Raw genomic sequence first — 16258 nt, forward strand, 5'->3', positions numbered from 1 at the left:
CAATCAAATATCAGTCCGCAGACCTTGTTGCAACTCCAAAAAAAGATGAAAGGGGTATTATTCCAATCATAAAGCAAACCAACCTGTAAGTGAACATCGCATTGGACCTTACCATAACCTATGCAATCAACAAGATGGAAAATTAGAGCGAGAAAAAAGAAAAGAACAGTCATTTTGGCAGAGCATCTCTGACTTGGCTTTTACTGTGTCTGAGGCGCCCCCATCTCAGCCCGCTCGCCATGGTCAAACTCGTAGCGGCAATCTTCCTCAGGAGTGCGGATGCCTATTCCACTGTCGTCACCACTGTTGACCTCGGCTATCAAATCGCGGGGGATCGGACTTGGGAACTTGGCCCGGTCCGTGACGGTGAGAGTCGCGGCGTTTCCCATCACCTCCGTCGACACCACGCTGAGATCCCCGTCCATACTCATCTGCGACGCATCTTCAACCGCCGCGCCATCTGCAGGCCCAGCCGTTGTTCCGTTCTGAGCTTCTTGGTCCGCCAGCTCGCTAGCACCCGCTTCGCACTTGATAGTTTCTTGGTCCGCCGGCTTCGATGCTGCCTTTTGTGCCGAATTGTTGTCAACATCCTTGTAGCGGTCCATGAAACCGCCCGACGATGCAAGGAACATGACATATTCATCGATCCAGCACTTTGTCACCCACCATGTGCCAAAGCTGGAACCTTGCGACAGCGTGATATCACGGGTAACAGAGGACGTGATCGACTGTGTGAACACAACCAAGTCCTCTGCGCTGGCATAAGGGAATATTTCAGGAAGCTCGTGGAGAAATTTGCTCCAAATGTCAAGGGGGCTCTCGCCAGCCTCGTTGGGAGTGGTTTCACCCGCAACATGCGCCATCCCAAAAACTGTCGCCTGGTCCACCTCGGGGCTGATGTTCACCGGGTCAATGACCTTACGGATCTTAGTCATACACATCCGAATAACATCGTCAACAGCCCTCCGCGGCACCGACTCTATGATGCGGCGGACATCGACTGCTGTCACCATGTCTACATACATGGCATCACGACTGGAACTATGAGAAAGCATGTTGGCTGCAGCATGTGCAGTCACATTAACCCGAAGTGCTTGGCGAATAAGGCTGCAAAAGATAGACGCTGGCGCAATCTTCGCTACCATGGCATGCTCCGGGAAGCTAGAAAATGACTTTCGTAAGTGAGGGATAAGATTACCCGCAATGTTAGACAGTGAATCAATCACCACCTTGGGTATCACCTGCAAAAGCAAAAAACCAACAATGCTCATCAATCTTTGGTATAAGACCGTATCACAATGTTCGATCCATTCTGCCATCCGGGGATGGAACAAAAGGCGCTGGACAGGAACAGTCAGGGTGCCCTGGAACGAAGAAATTTGGTGGAAGAAGGCTTTTTCTCTGCAGTAACGCACACACTCGATCAATGATGTGCAGTGTGCACGGTAGAGGGCTTCAAGGGTGTTCGAGGCATCCTGATCAATGCCTTCGGGAAGATATGATGCCATGCTAGGCAGCACCATGGGCTCGGTGGTGACTTGCTCATGAACTGGAAAGTTGCGCGAGTAGGCAATCTCCACCTTGGGTGCCTTCACACTTTGGTCAACGACATAACGTAGGTCTTGACCAGGCTCGAAGGCCACACGTCCAGCCTTGGCTCGTTTGCTCGTTTTGTCGAGACGTGAAAGATTTCGATTGCTGGACATGGCAGCTACCGATGTTGTCGGAGGGGCTGAGGGTCCGGTTTTTGAGGCTTCAGGTTGGATGGCACGAGTTTGTATGGAACTGACGGAGGCAATCGTAGCTACTGAAGCTTCGCGACTGTTGGAAAAAGGAACACCCATTTGTTAGTCTTGGTGTTTGCGCGAGAGGAGGCTGAGGCAAGCAACTGCGCTAGAGTGCAAGGTAGAAGAAGTCTTGTCACGTTGGGACCAGATGGAATGTTTTGATCGCATCTGAATAAGAGGTAGGGAGGAAGGGTACCATTGCCAGTCAAACAGGTTGAAAGGATATGCAGTTGTCTAGTTGTCTGCCTATTAGGCTGGCAAGATCTTTATGGTTTGTACTCGTTGCCAGGCTAGAAGCCAGAATAAAGGTGGGAGGCCCAATTGAACGAAAATTGACTTACATGGCACCGGTGGATGTGGTCTCTAGAGGACGCTTCATGGTTACTCCGCTACTATCGTTTCCAACCTGGTCGGCGTCCTCCTTGAGAGCAAAGTTAACATAGTGATACTTGGACTCGCCACGCACGCCTAACCGGCGAGTTTTAAGTCCGGGATATAAAATGCGGACGAGTTTTCCAAAGCTTGCTGGGTTTAAAACCGTGATCCTTTCGTTCGCACAACGACTAGCGTACGAAGCATATACGCGACCACGGGGAACTGATGCGCGACTGCGCTCACATAGGCGATCAAGCCTAACAAATAAATTCAAGGTCAGTATGCATACCCTCAAGGTCGTATCAAATACAAACCCACCAGAGCATAGCAAAGACTTGACGCAAACGCTCAGACTGCGGGCCTCTATCATTTCCGTGGAGCAGGCTGGCGACTTCATCTAGCCCTCTATGGCGGTTATCGTTCAGCAGGTTCCGCATCTCCTAGTGGACGCGTTAGCTTTATTGTTTCCGTGGCAATAGTCGACAGCATGAAGCGACATACATGGTTGTTACCGCTCTCACTGCGTGTATCATCATTGTCGGCAACAAAGGACATGCCGCCGGCAGTGCTAATAGAGGACGCTGAGATGTCCATGACATTAGTCTGGTGCTGTTGCATCATGGCTTGGTGATGCAGGTGCTGTTGCTGTTGTTGTTGTTGCAGGGCCTGTTGGTGGTGGTGCTGCATCTGCGCCGCTTGCGGGTGGTGCTGTACTTGGTGCTGTTGAGTATGCTGTTGCTGATGCTGATGCTGTTGTAATTGGTGCTGGTGTTGGGGAGGCATGTGATGTTGCACGAAGGCCATGTGCTGCTGCTGTTGTTGCTGTTGTTGTTGCTGCTGCATCTGGTCGGGCATTGCCATGGTCATAAGGTGCGCGGCGTCGGCTGCCATGTCCGGGTCAGGTTGTTGTGGGTGGCCGTGAGGATGCCCGTGTGGATGTCCATGGGAATGGGCGGCAACCATTTGTGACTGCATCTGAGAGTTGTTCCAGTTGACAGGGACCGCCATGTTATTCATGTGTGCCAGAGCCTGGTCTGGCTGTGGTTGAGCCATTGTGTGTGCAGGACAGGTCGTAAGGGAAGGTAACTCGGCGAGTACGAAAGGCTGCCTTGGTAAGCGCAGCGAGCAGACGTGATCAGGACGCCAATGAGGAGGATAGGACAACTAAAACACGCAATCTAGAGCGGCAAATATTAGCTGGGTGGTCTTAAATGGAGCGGTTGGTGACGGCGACACGGTAGGCTCGCAACGGGGACATGCAGCACGTGGTGGACTTACGCGATAGCGGCGGCCGGGGGAGTGGTAGGCCAGTCAGACGGGTTTGGTGCCGATGTGTAGAAGAAGAAAAGGTGTTGCCCGTGACAACAAAAACTCAGGCCTCCGCAATACGTGACTAGTTAGTCGAGAAGAAGAGGACACCGGTGGCGTCGTGCAGCGACACGGAAGAAAAGAAAGGCAAAATATTGGAAGCAGAACAAAATAGCGGGTAAGAATGCACAAAACAACAATAATAGAGGCGACAGGCTACAGGCTATGTATTACAGGCATACAGACACGGACACGGACACAAGGCCAGGTCGGTGCACAGTGAAGAAGCAGGGCCAGTAGCAAGGATGGGATGGGATGGGATGGCGACTCCAGGGGAGCAAGAATAACGAAAATAAAGGCGCCTAAAGGGACGTCCCAGGCTCAGCTCACGGGGACGCGGGCGGAGAGGGAGATTGGCTGCCGTGACAGACGCTGAGCTGGTGGCGGCGAGGGTGGGATGTCGATGGACGGTGGAGTTGGCGACAGAGGTGATGCTAAGGTGTTGTTGATTTTGGAGTTGTTGTGAGAACAAGAAGAAAAATAAGAGTTTGGTTTATTTTGATGAAAAAAAAAATGTTGATGCGGTAACGAGGCAGGTGCAGTGTGAAAAGTGGGGCCGGTCAACAAAAACAGAAATAAAATCAATAAAAGCGGGTACGAAAAGTAAACAAGGCAACGACGGAAGAGTTGTGCGTGTGTGTGTTTACTTTGTGAGCGCCTCTGAAGGCAATTTTGGATTGTAATTGTGTGATTTTGTTTCTTTTGAATTGTATGCTTGTAGTCGAGTTTCATTATCTGGCTCCCATATTAGTAGAACACGCGCATCTTGTTCTCCCATTTATCTCTCTCGTGCGGTCTTGCTTTGACTCCGGCTCTTGCTTGTTTACTTGGACTCAACGCACAAACAAAAATATGCTCCACTTTTGCGCCTTAGTCATGCACTCGATGGCCCACGCAATCTTTCTCCCTTTGTTTTTGTAATAACTAGCCATCTATGTTGTGCATTTCTGCACCTCATTTGCAAACACCCGTCGCTAGCCAATTAGTTTGTGCTAAAAAAACAGCCGGGGTTTGCAAGTTTTGAAAGCTTCTACCCGCCAAGAACTTCAACATAAACTTTCCTGTTGACTCGTCTTTGGCCGTTGTCACTGGCTAGAAACAAAGCCCCCGTGAGTTTTTACATAAGTGAGAAGTGTGCTATACCTGGGAGTGTGGGCGATCGAGAGTGGAAGACACCCCTAACCCTTACTGATGAGGTGCCTGCCACTAGCTAAAGCTTGGATCTTGCTTATGGCACGTCTCATCAGCATCAGAGACCGCTTGCGGCGGTATAATACGTAGCCATGAATATGTGTAACTGAGTACACTCACGGCTATCTAATAGATAATTGGGTAGTTGGTTAGTTGATTAGTTGATAACTATATATCTTGCCGCCATGTTAGCTCTGTAGTGTTACGGTGAAGCTAGTTTGCAGTTATCCACATTTGTTCCTCATTATCTGCCTAGGGTTTACAGCTCCGCCCAAGCTAGGATCTTGCCGGCCTCTCACTGGCTGGAAACTCTCGGCTTACCCCTCCTTTGCTGGCGTGCCCGCCCACCTTTGCCTTTGGCCTATGGAGCTGAGCCCACACAAGCTTTCTTATTTGCTTTGCTGGTCCAAAGCCGGCGAACAAAACTTTCCTCCGCTAACACATCATCACCATCGCGAGACTCTCGACAAGCTATTATTATCCATCAGAAAGAATCAAAACAATGTCGGCTCCTCAGGATCGTGTGAACGCCGTTGTGGCTAGCCTGGACAAGGAAGTGAGTTTTGCGTGTTTGCATACCATATCGAGACATTGGGTCATCACATCAGGACATCAGGACATCGGAATAGTTATCAGGATATCGAGACAGCGATCGAAACAAGTACCTGCAGAGACATTCACTTAAATGTCAACGACAAGCTTTTGTCCCTAGGCCATGCCCCAGCCCTCCTCTCTCCACACCCCCATGCCTTTCACCCTGTGTCGAGTGCTAGCTAACCTTTGTTCGCCTGCAGCTGTCCAAGTACCCTGCCATCCGCAACCTCGAGAAGGCTACCGGTGTCCCCAAGGCCTACGGTGCTATCGGGTTCATCTCGCTGTACCTATTCCTTATCGTGTTTAACCTGGGTGGCCAGCTTCTGACCAACCTGGCTGGTTTTGTTGTGCCCACTTACTACTCGCTGAACGCTCTGTTTTCGGCCAGCACCGATGATGACCGCCAGTGGCTGACCTACTGGGTTGTGTTTTCGTCCTTCACTGTCCTGGAAAGCTTCATCCAGGTGGTGTACTGGTTCCCCTTCTACTTTACCTTCAAGTTCGTGTTTCTGCTGTGGCTGTCGCTGCCCGCTTTCCGGTAAGTCTCTCCTTAAAGCTTTTCTTTTTCCGCGTGTGGATTCTTGACTGACTTGGTTTGAATCTTTAGTGGTGCCGAGCTCGTCTTCAACTCGTTCATGGCTCCCATGCTGGCTCCCCACTTCCGCCAGAGTTCGACTGCCTCGAACCTCCGCTCGCAGGCTGCTGGTCTGTCCAAGTCAGACTAAGAAGCAGAAACTGGTCGCGTGCACAAATGTACATGGATACAAATACGGATTTATATGCAAAATCAACAACAAAACATGAACAAAAAGGCGACACTGGAAGCCGATGGTCAAGGTTGTGCCAGTGCCTTGGGTGGCTCTGCCGGCATATTGGATCCAAGGCAAGCAAAAGCGGGGGGTTAAATGACTTATAGAAATATCTTGGCGCCATTTATATACACACGCACTACTATGCGGGCTCGTTGACCTAATTATTTGATTCACGTGGAAATGGGCAGCAGCTATGGAATTTTGGTTCTCTTGTTGTCTCTTTATGGTCTTCTTGCAGGACATATATGGAGGGCTGTTATTGGTGAGGAGCGGCTCTTTTTGGGGCCTATGCTTGGGAGAAAAAGGTGATGCAGAGGCTGTGCCCGCGGCGGGACCAGCAGAGAACAAGAGGACAACGTCTGTGCCGTAGCTAGGGTTAGGGTTGGCGAACATGGGACCGCAGTGATGCTGGGTCAGTATTGCTGTTTCCTCAGTCTTTTTCTTATGCCGAGATTTGACTTGGACACAGCGTTTTCTTCTTTCGTTGTCGTCTCTGTGTTCAGTTGCTTCTTCAGCCTCTGCACGTTCGCTTTTCTGCATCATTTCCTCTCTATTTTGCTGTCGGGCTTCTCTCTCATCGGCCTCCCCTCTCCTGGTGACGAGGCTGTGAAGATCCGCGCACACGCACCACTACCACGACACATGAGACAATATCGAGACGCCTGAGACAAGACAGCCAAAGGCACAAAACAGGCACAAAAAGCATGACGGCTGCCAGCTTCTGAGGCTCAACTCCACCCGTCCGCTTTCTGTAAAGCCCACAATAACGCAACGATACGAGAGCGCACAAGCCCAGAACCCACATACAAGCACGAGTCTTCCCTCCCTCTATTAGCATTGGGAGCCAGTCCAGCAGCACCCGCACCAGTACCAGAGCGAGCACCTCAATCAGCGCCAGCACTGCCAGCACTGCCAGAATCGCCGCCAGAACCACCGCCAGAACCACCCACCGTCCGCCCACCCGTCCGCCCACTCCCAGCGCTACGGCATAGCGACCAGCAAGGACGCTCGAGGCCTTCTGGCCAGGCCTGCATCCCCCGGTCGGACACCTGGGCGAGATCGCTTCTCCGAGCATACCACGCGACGTACTTGTATGGAGTCGTCCCCCCGTCTTGCTACTAGAGTTGGATCTGCCGTTTCTTTCCTTCCTCTATTTTTTCTTTCTGTCTCATGGTCCCTTGCTTTTCTCACAGCACCCTTCCTCTCCTCTCTTCCTGCAGTCGCCCTTTCTAGACCCTCACCCCCTGGCACTGCATAGAACGAAGCCTTCTCCCATTCCAGCCATGAATCTCAGATCGCTTCCTCCCATGCCGCTAGCCGCGAGCCCCAGGATATCGCCACTCCAGCTCATTGCTGCGGCGCTAGCTCTCTCGACCGGCCTCGTGTCCGCCTCCGATAGCTCCCCGTCAGTGGAGCCCGCAACAGGACTGTCCGCCAATCCCGCCGACAGCCTACGCCTGGCTGCTCGTCTCGCCGAGCCATGGCTGGAAGACCGCCAGAATTCCCCTGTGCCGCGCTATGAGTCCGAGTTCGCCATCAACGGCCTGCTGGATCGCAGCATCTTGGGCCGCGCCGACGCCATTGCTACTGTCATTCCCAACAATGAGCCCCAGCGCTTGACGATCCAGGCTAACGAGACCGTGTTTCTGATGTTTGAGGTGGCGGGAAGTGAGGCCACATCTACTTCATCGTTGTCGGCATCGGCAACCGCAACCGCATCGCCGTCCGAGTCGTCCGCCTCTGCCACGGAAACATCGGCATCGGCCGATCTTGCCAAGCGAGCCGAACTCTTCGAGGACGAGGATGACGATGACTATGAGAAACGTTGGAGTCCCGAGGGTCTCGTCAAGAGAGACACCGAGACTGTCTATATCTCGGCAAACACATGCTTGCAACCATCGGCCAACAACGACAATGTGACCTTTGCGCCACCCCAGCTGACTCTATATGTCTCTACGTCAACTCAAAACACCAGCCCTGGGCCCAACAATACCAATAACACCGACGTTGTGGCTTTTACCGAAGGTGCTGTCATGTACAATGTCAGTACATCCAACTCTGTATACTTTTCTATCGCTGCTGCCACCAACTTGACCAACCATACCGGCAACTGGCAGTTTGAAGTGACTGTATCTACCGACACCTACTACCACCGTTATGTCACCACCGAGCAGCGCCTATTCTGGGTCGACAGTGACGCCGAGGCTGCGCTACTGACTACCGGCAACCTGACCATGGACCGCAACGTTTCGCTTGTCGAAGAGATTATGGAGGGTACGCCGCCCTATGTGCTTTTCGCCGATACTGGCGACAACCTCAAGGGCTTGCGCTACTCGTACTGCGGTATGCAAAACTATGCCGCTGTTGCTTCGGAGCGCAATGAAGACGACACAGGCGATGTCACAATTACCATGACCAGGCGCAGTGGTGGCCACCCGAAGCAGCAGTTTTACGTTGGCAACCTGACGGCCAAGACCACATACTACGCTATCCCCGTGCAGGTGGCTGATATTTCCGGCAATGCGACACAGCAGCACATCAAAGTCAAGAACACGCGCGACCTGGCTGGCTCAAGCGGTCGTATTGGCGGCGGTGGTGTAGTGTATGCGCGGACGCCTTTTGAGACCAAAGAGAGTGAGTGTTTATTCAATTTCTTGTTTTATGTTTTCCACAAGCTGACAATTCCTCAGGTACCACTTGCCGTATCATAACTGGACTCGAATTCTGTAATGACACCGAATACGCTGTCCCGTCTAACATCCTCAAGTACAACATGACTGAGCTTGCCAACTTGTACGACAACTATGCCGCTGAAAAGTACGAAGCCTTTGAAAAGGCACTCGCCCAGACAGCCTGCGAGGCTAAGCCGGCCGGTCGCTACTCACTTGTTCGCAACTGCGACGACTGTCGCAAAGCATACAAGCAGTGGCTGTGCTCAGTGGTTATCCCGCGTTGCGAGGATTACGACTCGAGCAACCCCGACAGCCATGTGCGCAACGCTGAAATGGCGTTCCCCAATGGCACGCGCCTGTCCGAAGAGATCATCGACGACCTATCCCAACAACCGCTCGCACCAGCTTTCCTGTCCGCGCGCAACGTCGAGATCAACGAGGTCATTGACCCTGGCCCGTACCGCGAGATCCTGCCCTGCGACGACCTCTGCTACGACATTGTCCAGAGCTGCCCTTCGGCCCTGGAGTTTGGTTGCCCACTGCGCGGCAGCACCCAGTACTCCAGCAGCTACGCCATGAAGAACAACTCCAAGGCCCTCGCCTGCAACTTCCCTGGCGCATTGCACCAGGCGTCGCACGCAGCTGGTCGCAGCGGCCCGTTGGGCGCGGGTGCCCTGGTGGCACTGGTGTTCGGCCTGGCGGCTGTGTTGGCGGTGTGAACGGGACAGTAGGCGATGGTGCTGTGTGTCATTCGGTGTTGGCTAGACTGGCTTTTCTTTTCTTTGTTTTCCTCTTAGCATTTTTGGGATTTTTCTTCCTTGTTTCATTCGCGACGCCTGCATCTTTGTTTTCTTTTTGCATCTTGTATTCTGTAGCCTGTGTTTGTCTTGCTATGTATCGTCGTCTTTGCTTAGTTTTGTTTCATTTTCACCGTGCATTAGATTGTACTTAATGTAAATTGTTGATATAATTGCATTCTCATTAAGACTTATTGCCCTCATCTCCGTTTAAACCCATTTTCACCTCTCTTCACTAGAAACTTCACCGTCTCGCCATCCAAGTCTCGCCTGGAGTCGCACCAAACAAACATGCCAGCAGATCGTTTCTATGCACCGCCTCAGCCATATTGCGGTCCTTGTTCATCAGGGAGGCAAATTTCGAATTTTCCACCACCCAGCGATCCGCCTTCTCCAATCTCATCCTGGCATCACCATCGTCTTCTTCGCCCTGCCCATCGCCACTGCTCGCCGGCATATGCTCGAGCCGGTGCTTGGAAGCCAGCCGGTACGCGGCCTCCTCGACCGTCCCCTCGATAAGGTACTGCCAGACCGTGGTCTCGCTCGTCTGGCCAATGCGGTCGACGCGCGCAACAGTCTGCAGCTCCAGCGCCGTGTTGACCAGGGGCTCGCACAGGAACACGTGGTTGGCACAGACGAGATTCAGCCCCGCGCTGTCTGCCCGGGAGTCCAGCAGCAGCACTTTTGTCTGTGAGTCTTCATAGAAGCGCGCGATCGCGCCCGCTTGGCCCAGAGTGGCGTGGTCAATAGAGAGGGCGCTGAGGGCTTGGTCGAGCTCTTTGAGGAAGCCCGTGTAGGAGGAGTAGATGAGGGATTTCGCGTACGGCTCGGTCCGTCGCAACCAGATCAAGTGGCGCACGATTGCGCTGACTTTGGCCGTGTATGAGTGTCCATTAAGCGATACGCTGTTGATTTCAGCGAGTGTCCCCTCATCCAAGGTCGCGTAGATTGCACTGGCGTCAGGAATGGCGTCCTGGGGAGGGGCTTGGCTGGAACTGCCTATGATATTCTGGCCGGTAGCAGCCTCGTTGGCATTAGTGCTACTACCCTCGGATTGCGTGATATGCAGGCGGGGCTGCTCTGGCTCCTTGGTGTATCTGTGCAGATCCGACGGTCGTAGATAAAATTGGCACAAAGGGCAGGTTCTATGGTCCCGGTGCCACTCCGCCAAACAGGACTGGCAGAACTGATGACCACACGCTGTGAGCGTGCCAATAGCAAAGGGCTCTCGGCAGATGAGGCAGTCCTGGTCAGCTGTATCGTTCTCACAGATTTCGCTTTGTAGATTTAGCAGGTACTGGAATCGGCGCTCGCTGCGCTTTGCCATATCTTTCTGAATCTCCTCATAGTCTATCGCGTTAGCCAAGGTCATAGCCGAAGTTGGACCTGCGTATTCACGGACGGAGTCTGAGACTGTTTTTATGTGCTTGTAAAAGTTTTTCCGGGCGGCCAGGGCTTCTTTGAACAAGTCCAGCTCGACTTTCAGTGCCGCAATTAGCGCTTCTTGCTCCGTGATTATCTGGCCGAGCATTTCTTCGTGGGCCTTGGCGACTGAGAACTCGACTCCGTCGTCCGGCGACATCAGAGCCGAACTGTTGGCTAGATTGCGGAGTTTCGACATGGCGCTTCTCATCGAGCCATCTGCAGGGCTTGGCTTCACGTTGTGGCGTATAGACATTAGCTCAAGCAGAAGGGATGAACCTGATGCTTGATTCAAAGACACCGTCGCTCTGGCGCTCTCAACTTCGTTAGCCATGATCATATTGGTGCCACCTGTCATTGCGTCTTCACGGTCTGAAATAAAAATCCACAAGAACATGATGTAAGAGTACAGCTCCAATTTGGTCGTGGCCTCGTCTTCAAAATCATCGATTGTAGCACCATCGTCTTCGTCGACCAATGGGCACAGAATTAGTTTGACTACTTTGGCGCGCCATTCGCTTATGTAGTGGTTCTGCTTGTTGAGGGAGTTGAAGATGGACTGAGCCTGCTTGGTGACGTTGGTTCTTCCCATGCCAGCACGTTTGAGGAAAGGGAGATCAGATAATTCCACAAGTTGTTTTCCATGGACCTTTTTTATGAGTTTCCACGCCTTGCTGTATGTATCCTTGGCCATTTCCTTTCGGAGAATTCTGGCCTTGCGGTCGAGAGTCTCGAGACGCTCATCTAATATGGGGTCCGAGCGGTTCTGGTCTTCATTGGAGACTTTGATCTTGAAGCAGGCGTTGGCACAAGAGGATACAGTTCTGTGGTAAAGCTCAAGTGTAGCGCGCAGGGAGCGGCGAGCCTCGGTCAAGACAAGGGATCTAAGGATGAGCGTCAGCAGATGTGATGTTATCAGGAGTGGCAGAAACCCAAGTTAGAGGATGGAACTTACTCGTCATTGTTTGAGCTGTCTGTGCTGTGTGACTTGATCAAGAGTCTGTCAGCAGCAACGGCATCAGAAACTTCGTCTCTCAAGCGTTGAGCCATGGCACCAAGGGTCTCAAGAGTAGGATCCCAGATGTTTAGCGCTTCCTCGGGCTTATTGGTGGCATCTAACAACTGTCCATGGTAGAGACAAGCAGTCATATAAAGTCGCTGTTTGGAAGTGCGGACCTTGTCACTAGATTCCACTATCGCCTCAAGCACATGGTGAATTGTTTCCGCCCTTTCAGAGAGGTTGATACGGGTGCAGTTTTTGGCAACCTGGGGATACAACGCGGCTTGGTGCAGTGTGTGCAGCCATTTGCGCATCTTGTCCTCATGACAGGCCAAATCCCAGTCGGGAGCCAGGGGCTCGCCGGCCAGACTGAGACCGCAGGCATCTGCCATTTCTTTGAGCAGGCTCTGGTAATATTGCTTCTCGACTTTGCCAAGGGGTATGGTGATGACGTATCGGCGCTGCGGAGGAAGCTTAATTTCATGAGCCACCTGGGCCTTGGTGTGGCGTAGACAAATCTTGTAGACCAAGGCTTTAAACACATGGTGGTGCATACCGATGAGGGAGTTCCATGCTGGCGGATGGGAGGCATAAGGCGCTATGTTGAGGAAAGACAAGAGCCCTAAAAGATCCTTGGTTTGGTTCTTGAAAGGCGTGCTAGTTACACCCCACGAGAATGTGCGTGGAATAGCCCGGGTAACCTTCGCGGCCTGGGAGTAGCCGTTCTCAATCATCTGGGCCTCATCTAGACATAGGCGCCACCAATTCAGTTGCACCAAGGGAGACTTGGGCCGGTCGTACACCTTTTCGAAGCGACGCGGGCGTTCTGGGGCATCATCGACGTAGTATATCTCGCTAGAGCAAATGTTGTAAGTGGTGATGACTACGTCATGGCTAGCCAAGAACCCGACCTTGGCTTCTTTCTCTTCGGGAGTTCCGATTTGACAGCCTTCATAAATTGTAACCTTTAGCTGAGGTGCATGCGTTTTGAACTCGTCTAGCCACTGGGCCTCTAAAGATGAAGGACAAACGATCAAAGTAGCCTTTGTAGACAAATGGGGGCCAAGGCTAGATGGAGACACGGGCAAATAGCGGCGGTGCAAGAGGATAAGGCTAATGATTTCCAAGGTTTTACCAAGGCCCATTTCTTCAGCCAAGATGCCGCCCTGGGCCATGTTATCAGCAGCCTTCCACTGAGAGAGATCCCGAGTGACGAGTTGCAAGACGTCGCTAATGTAAAACGGTTTGCCTTCGGCATCTTTAGCTTTACGGAACGTTCTAGGAAGTGTCGGATGCGATGAGACACAAGGGACGATACGTCTTTGTTCCCAGGCGACGCCCTCACGCGAAAGCAACCACTTCAAGCTCCGCTTTTGATATTTATAAAGCGTGTAAGCTAGACCAGGAACAGTAATGGCATGCGCGCTCGGGTCATTCTCGTTCGGCATGTAGGTTGCCTCGTAGAACTGAGAAGGGCTGAAGATGTTAGGCGAGGGCTCCGGTATTGGCCGCAGCAGCTTGTTAAGATCTGAATCTGAAGACTTTCCGTTGGGCGAATCGGCCCAGTTGACGTCTTTAATTGCATCTTCGGGGCTAATGTCTTCATATGCCGCAGATGGGAATGCTGCATGGATAAGCGTTCGACTGGCAACACGCTCCTTGGAGCTGCGTAATGACAGCCATGGAGAGCTAGAAACGTTCCAGCGGATCTCAAGACCGAAAGTCAAGTCAACGGTGCCTGGACTAAATGACACAGCGAGACTAATGATTGGTGTAATAGCGCCCGGAGAAGAGGGTCCGAGGCGGCTGGTGCCAAGACTCCGGGCCGCAGAGAGTAAACCTTCAATGGGCTCGACTGGCTGGACTTCGATACAAAACGATGTCATGAACTTCCGAAGCTTGGAGACTGGAGAGACGACAAGCGCTGGAAACTCACGAGCCAGCGATGGATCTTTGCTTAGAAGCTGTTTGTAGTTGGGAAGGTGGGCAGAGACTTTAGACATCTTGTCATGGGTCTTTAAGCTGAGGTAGTCCTCGACATTGGGCAAGTGGAAGTTGTCTTGAGCTGTATGCTCACCAACGTACTCTCGCGTAATAGTTACATGTTTACGGAGAGCAACAATGAACGGCAAATCACTGCTGTGGCCTGATCGGCTCTTTTTAAGTACTGGTTGGATTGTCGCAAGATCCGAGGATGAGGCTCTGGTCGCGGCTGGATGATCTTTAGAAGACACCAGGATTTGTAGATCATTCAAGACTTGAGCGTCAAAAGGGCCTGTAACACGATTATATTGGCATGTGATCTCCCGTGTGATCGGGATGGAAGAGACTCACCTTTACTGAAGCAGTGGTTTAAGTTGTAGTGGTACAGGGCTTCTCCTTCCAAAGCAGCCCGAAGCCTATTGGATGACTTGGGACGAGGCATGGTCTCAGATGTCAAAGCACCAAAAAGGATGCAAGTGGTGGGGTTGAGATTATGATATTCTACTTGAATATCACGGGAGAAGAATGATGAAACAATGGTTGGGTGATTGGAAGAATAGAGAGATAGAAGAATAGAAGGTTAGAAGAATAGAAGGGTAGAAGGTGGGAGGCAAAAAGAATAGAGAAATAGAAGACCGGAAGACTAGAAAACTAGACCAGAGGACTAGAAGATTAAAAAGTACCATGGTAGATGATACGGAATGGTTCAAGACAAGAGTTCTAATATGCTTCCGGATGAGCGTGAGGAGGTTTACATCGTCACAGTTGTAGTAACGCCATGTTCTGATGCGGCCAAGTAGAGGATGACAAAAGCCGTCACACTATGAACTCTTGCCCATGGTTTCGAGGCTAGACGTAACTCGTCTTGGAATCGCCTCACGAGAGGTGGCCCATATCCATTTTGGGACCATGGCATTCGAATGCGGTCTTGGACCCACTGACAACTCTCTAACAAGAGGGAAGCTAACTACTTCGGAGGTCACGAACTTGATGCCGGGGTTTAGTAATGGTGACTTGTGGTGCTAGCCATCGGCCCCACTCCGAACTGCCGAAGATTAGCCTCCGGAACATCAGACACCCCTGTCTAACAAGCTTATCATATCACCACGTGACTCGCGATGCGGGCTGGATTTTCCGAGAGGCTTTGCGGAAGCTGGAGCTTTTGCAGTGCCGCGGGTGAAGCCGTTGCAGCAGCCTCAGCTTCAGCCGCGAACGACACAATATCCGCATTTCTTTTTTTTCGCATCCGCTTTAGTTGGAAGTGCCCGGCGTCTTGGCACGACTTGTAATCTATCGGCGGCCGGACAGAACAGCCGGCCAATTGACCTGGAACAGCGAACCCTGCCCACTCTGCCCTGTAAGCTTTAACTCAGATACCCGGCAGTGCTTTTTTCTTGGACTCGAGCTGACGTCTAGTTCATAGCCATATCTTGATATTCTCCTGTCTTACACATCCATTGTCATGGCCAGCCTCCGCTTCGCGCGCTCCCTTGTCTCGGCGCCTGTCCGTTCTGGCGCCGTCTTCGTTCCGGCGCTTGCACTAGGCACACAAACCCGGCTGCTGCACGCATCACAAACGCTCCTTTCCGGTTCTGCAGCGCCAAATGAACAATCGTCCTCTTCAGCAGTACCGCGTGTGCCAGCACCCATTCCCCTTATCCCCGATGTGCCCACCTTCCTGCGCGTAATTGGCCGCAACCTGTCACAATACGCTGACAAGTTCCCGTCATGGGAGGCACTGTTTACGCTGTCGTCGGAACAGCTCCGCGAGCTCGGAGTCGAGCCTGCTCGCTCGCGCAAGTACCTGTTGCAGTGGCTGCAGCGCTACCGCAACGGCCTTCTTGGCCCCGGTGGCGACTTCAAGTATGTGGAGGACGGCAAGGCCACACTTGTCGTCGACCACAATCTGGAGACAGACGTCAAAAAGGTGGTTAATGTGCCGTACGGCACAGCACCAGAGGAGCTGGCTGACGAAAAGGTCCGCGTTAGAGGCTATGCCGTAAAGGGTGCTCAGACTATCTCCGGACCCTATGCACTACCCTCTGGTCGTGCGACGGCTACGTTGACCGTAACGGATAGAATGTGGGAGTTTCGTCAGGGGCAAAAGGTTGATGGAGGAGAGCGTCGCAAGACAGAAATCCGTTTCAAGAAGCGGATTGCCGAGAGAAAATCTCGTCGCGAGGGTTAGGATAGCCGGTAAGGAACTGGTTGTAGATGGCTTGCTTGTGGTGGCTTGCTTCCCTTCTTCCTTTGTCTA

The 16258-nt window shown here is 52.3% G+C and overlaps 5 protein-coding genes across 5 annotated transcripts; 3 read left to right on the forward strand and 2 right to left on the reverse strand.

Annotated features, from left to right (window-relative positions):
• Positions 1-200: 200 nt before the first annotated feature.
• BROUX77_004239 (uncharacterized protein) lies at positions 201-3215 on the reverse strand (the record flags this gene model as incomplete). Its single annotated transcript, XM_073748980.1, has 4 exons — positions 201-1821; positions 2129-2419; positions 2481-2602; positions 2664-3215. The coding sequence occupies 4 exons, from the start codon at positions 3213-3215 to the stop codon at positions 201-203; spliced, it is 2586 nt and encodes an 861-aa protein (XP_073604696.1).
• Positions 3216-5223: 2008 nt separating this feature from the next.
• BROUX77_004240 (uncharacterized protein) lies at positions 5224-6040 on the forward strand (the record flags this gene model as incomplete). The annotated part of the gene is made up of 3 exons (XM_073748981.1): positions 5224-5277; positions 5516-5853; positions 5923-6040. 3 exons carry the CDS (start codon positions 5224-5226, stop codon positions 6038-6040), a joined length of 510 nt encoding a protein of 169 aa, XP_073604697.1.
• Positions 6041-7410: 1370 nt separating this feature from the next.
• Positions 7411-9518, forward strand: BROUX77_004241 (uncharacterized protein; the record flags this gene model as incomplete). Its single annotated transcript, XM_073748982.1, has 2 exons — positions 7411-8761; positions 8818-9518. The coding sequence occupies 2 exons, from the start codon at positions 7411-7413 to the stop codon at positions 9516-9518; spliced, it is 2052 nt and encodes a 683-aa protein (XP_073604698.1).
• Positions 9519-9840: 322 nt separating this feature from the next.
• BROUX77_004242 (uncharacterized protein) lies at positions 9841-14443 on the reverse strand (the record flags this gene model as incomplete). Its single annotated transcript, XM_073748983.1, has 3 exons — positions 9841-11902; positions 11974-14293; positions 14353-14443. The coding sequence occupies 3 exons, from the start codon at positions 14441-14443 to the stop codon at positions 9841-9843; spliced, it is 4473 nt and encodes a 1490-aa protein (XP_073604699.1).
• A 1020-nt stretch (positions 14444-15463) lies between these two features.
• BROUX77_004243 (uncharacterized protein) lies at positions 15464-16189 on the forward strand (the record flags this gene model as incomplete). Its single annotated transcript, XM_073748984.1, has 1 exon — positions 15464-16189. The coding sequence occupies one exon, from the start codon at positions 15464-15466 to the stop codon at positions 16187-16189; it is 726 nt and encodes a 241-aa protein (XP_073604700.1).
• Between the last annotated feature and the right edge of the window lie 69 nt (positions 16190-16258).

Source organism: Berkeleyomyces rouxiae, assembly GCF_048999995.1.
Source record: "Berkeleyomyces rouxiae strain 22BRR77 chromosome Unknown BrBRR77_ptg000004l, whole genome shotgun sequence".
In the NCBI taxonomy this organism is placed as follows: Eukaryota; Fungi; Ascomycota; class Sordariomycetes; order Microascales; family Ceratocystidaceae; genus Berkeleyomyces; species Berkeleyomyces rouxiae.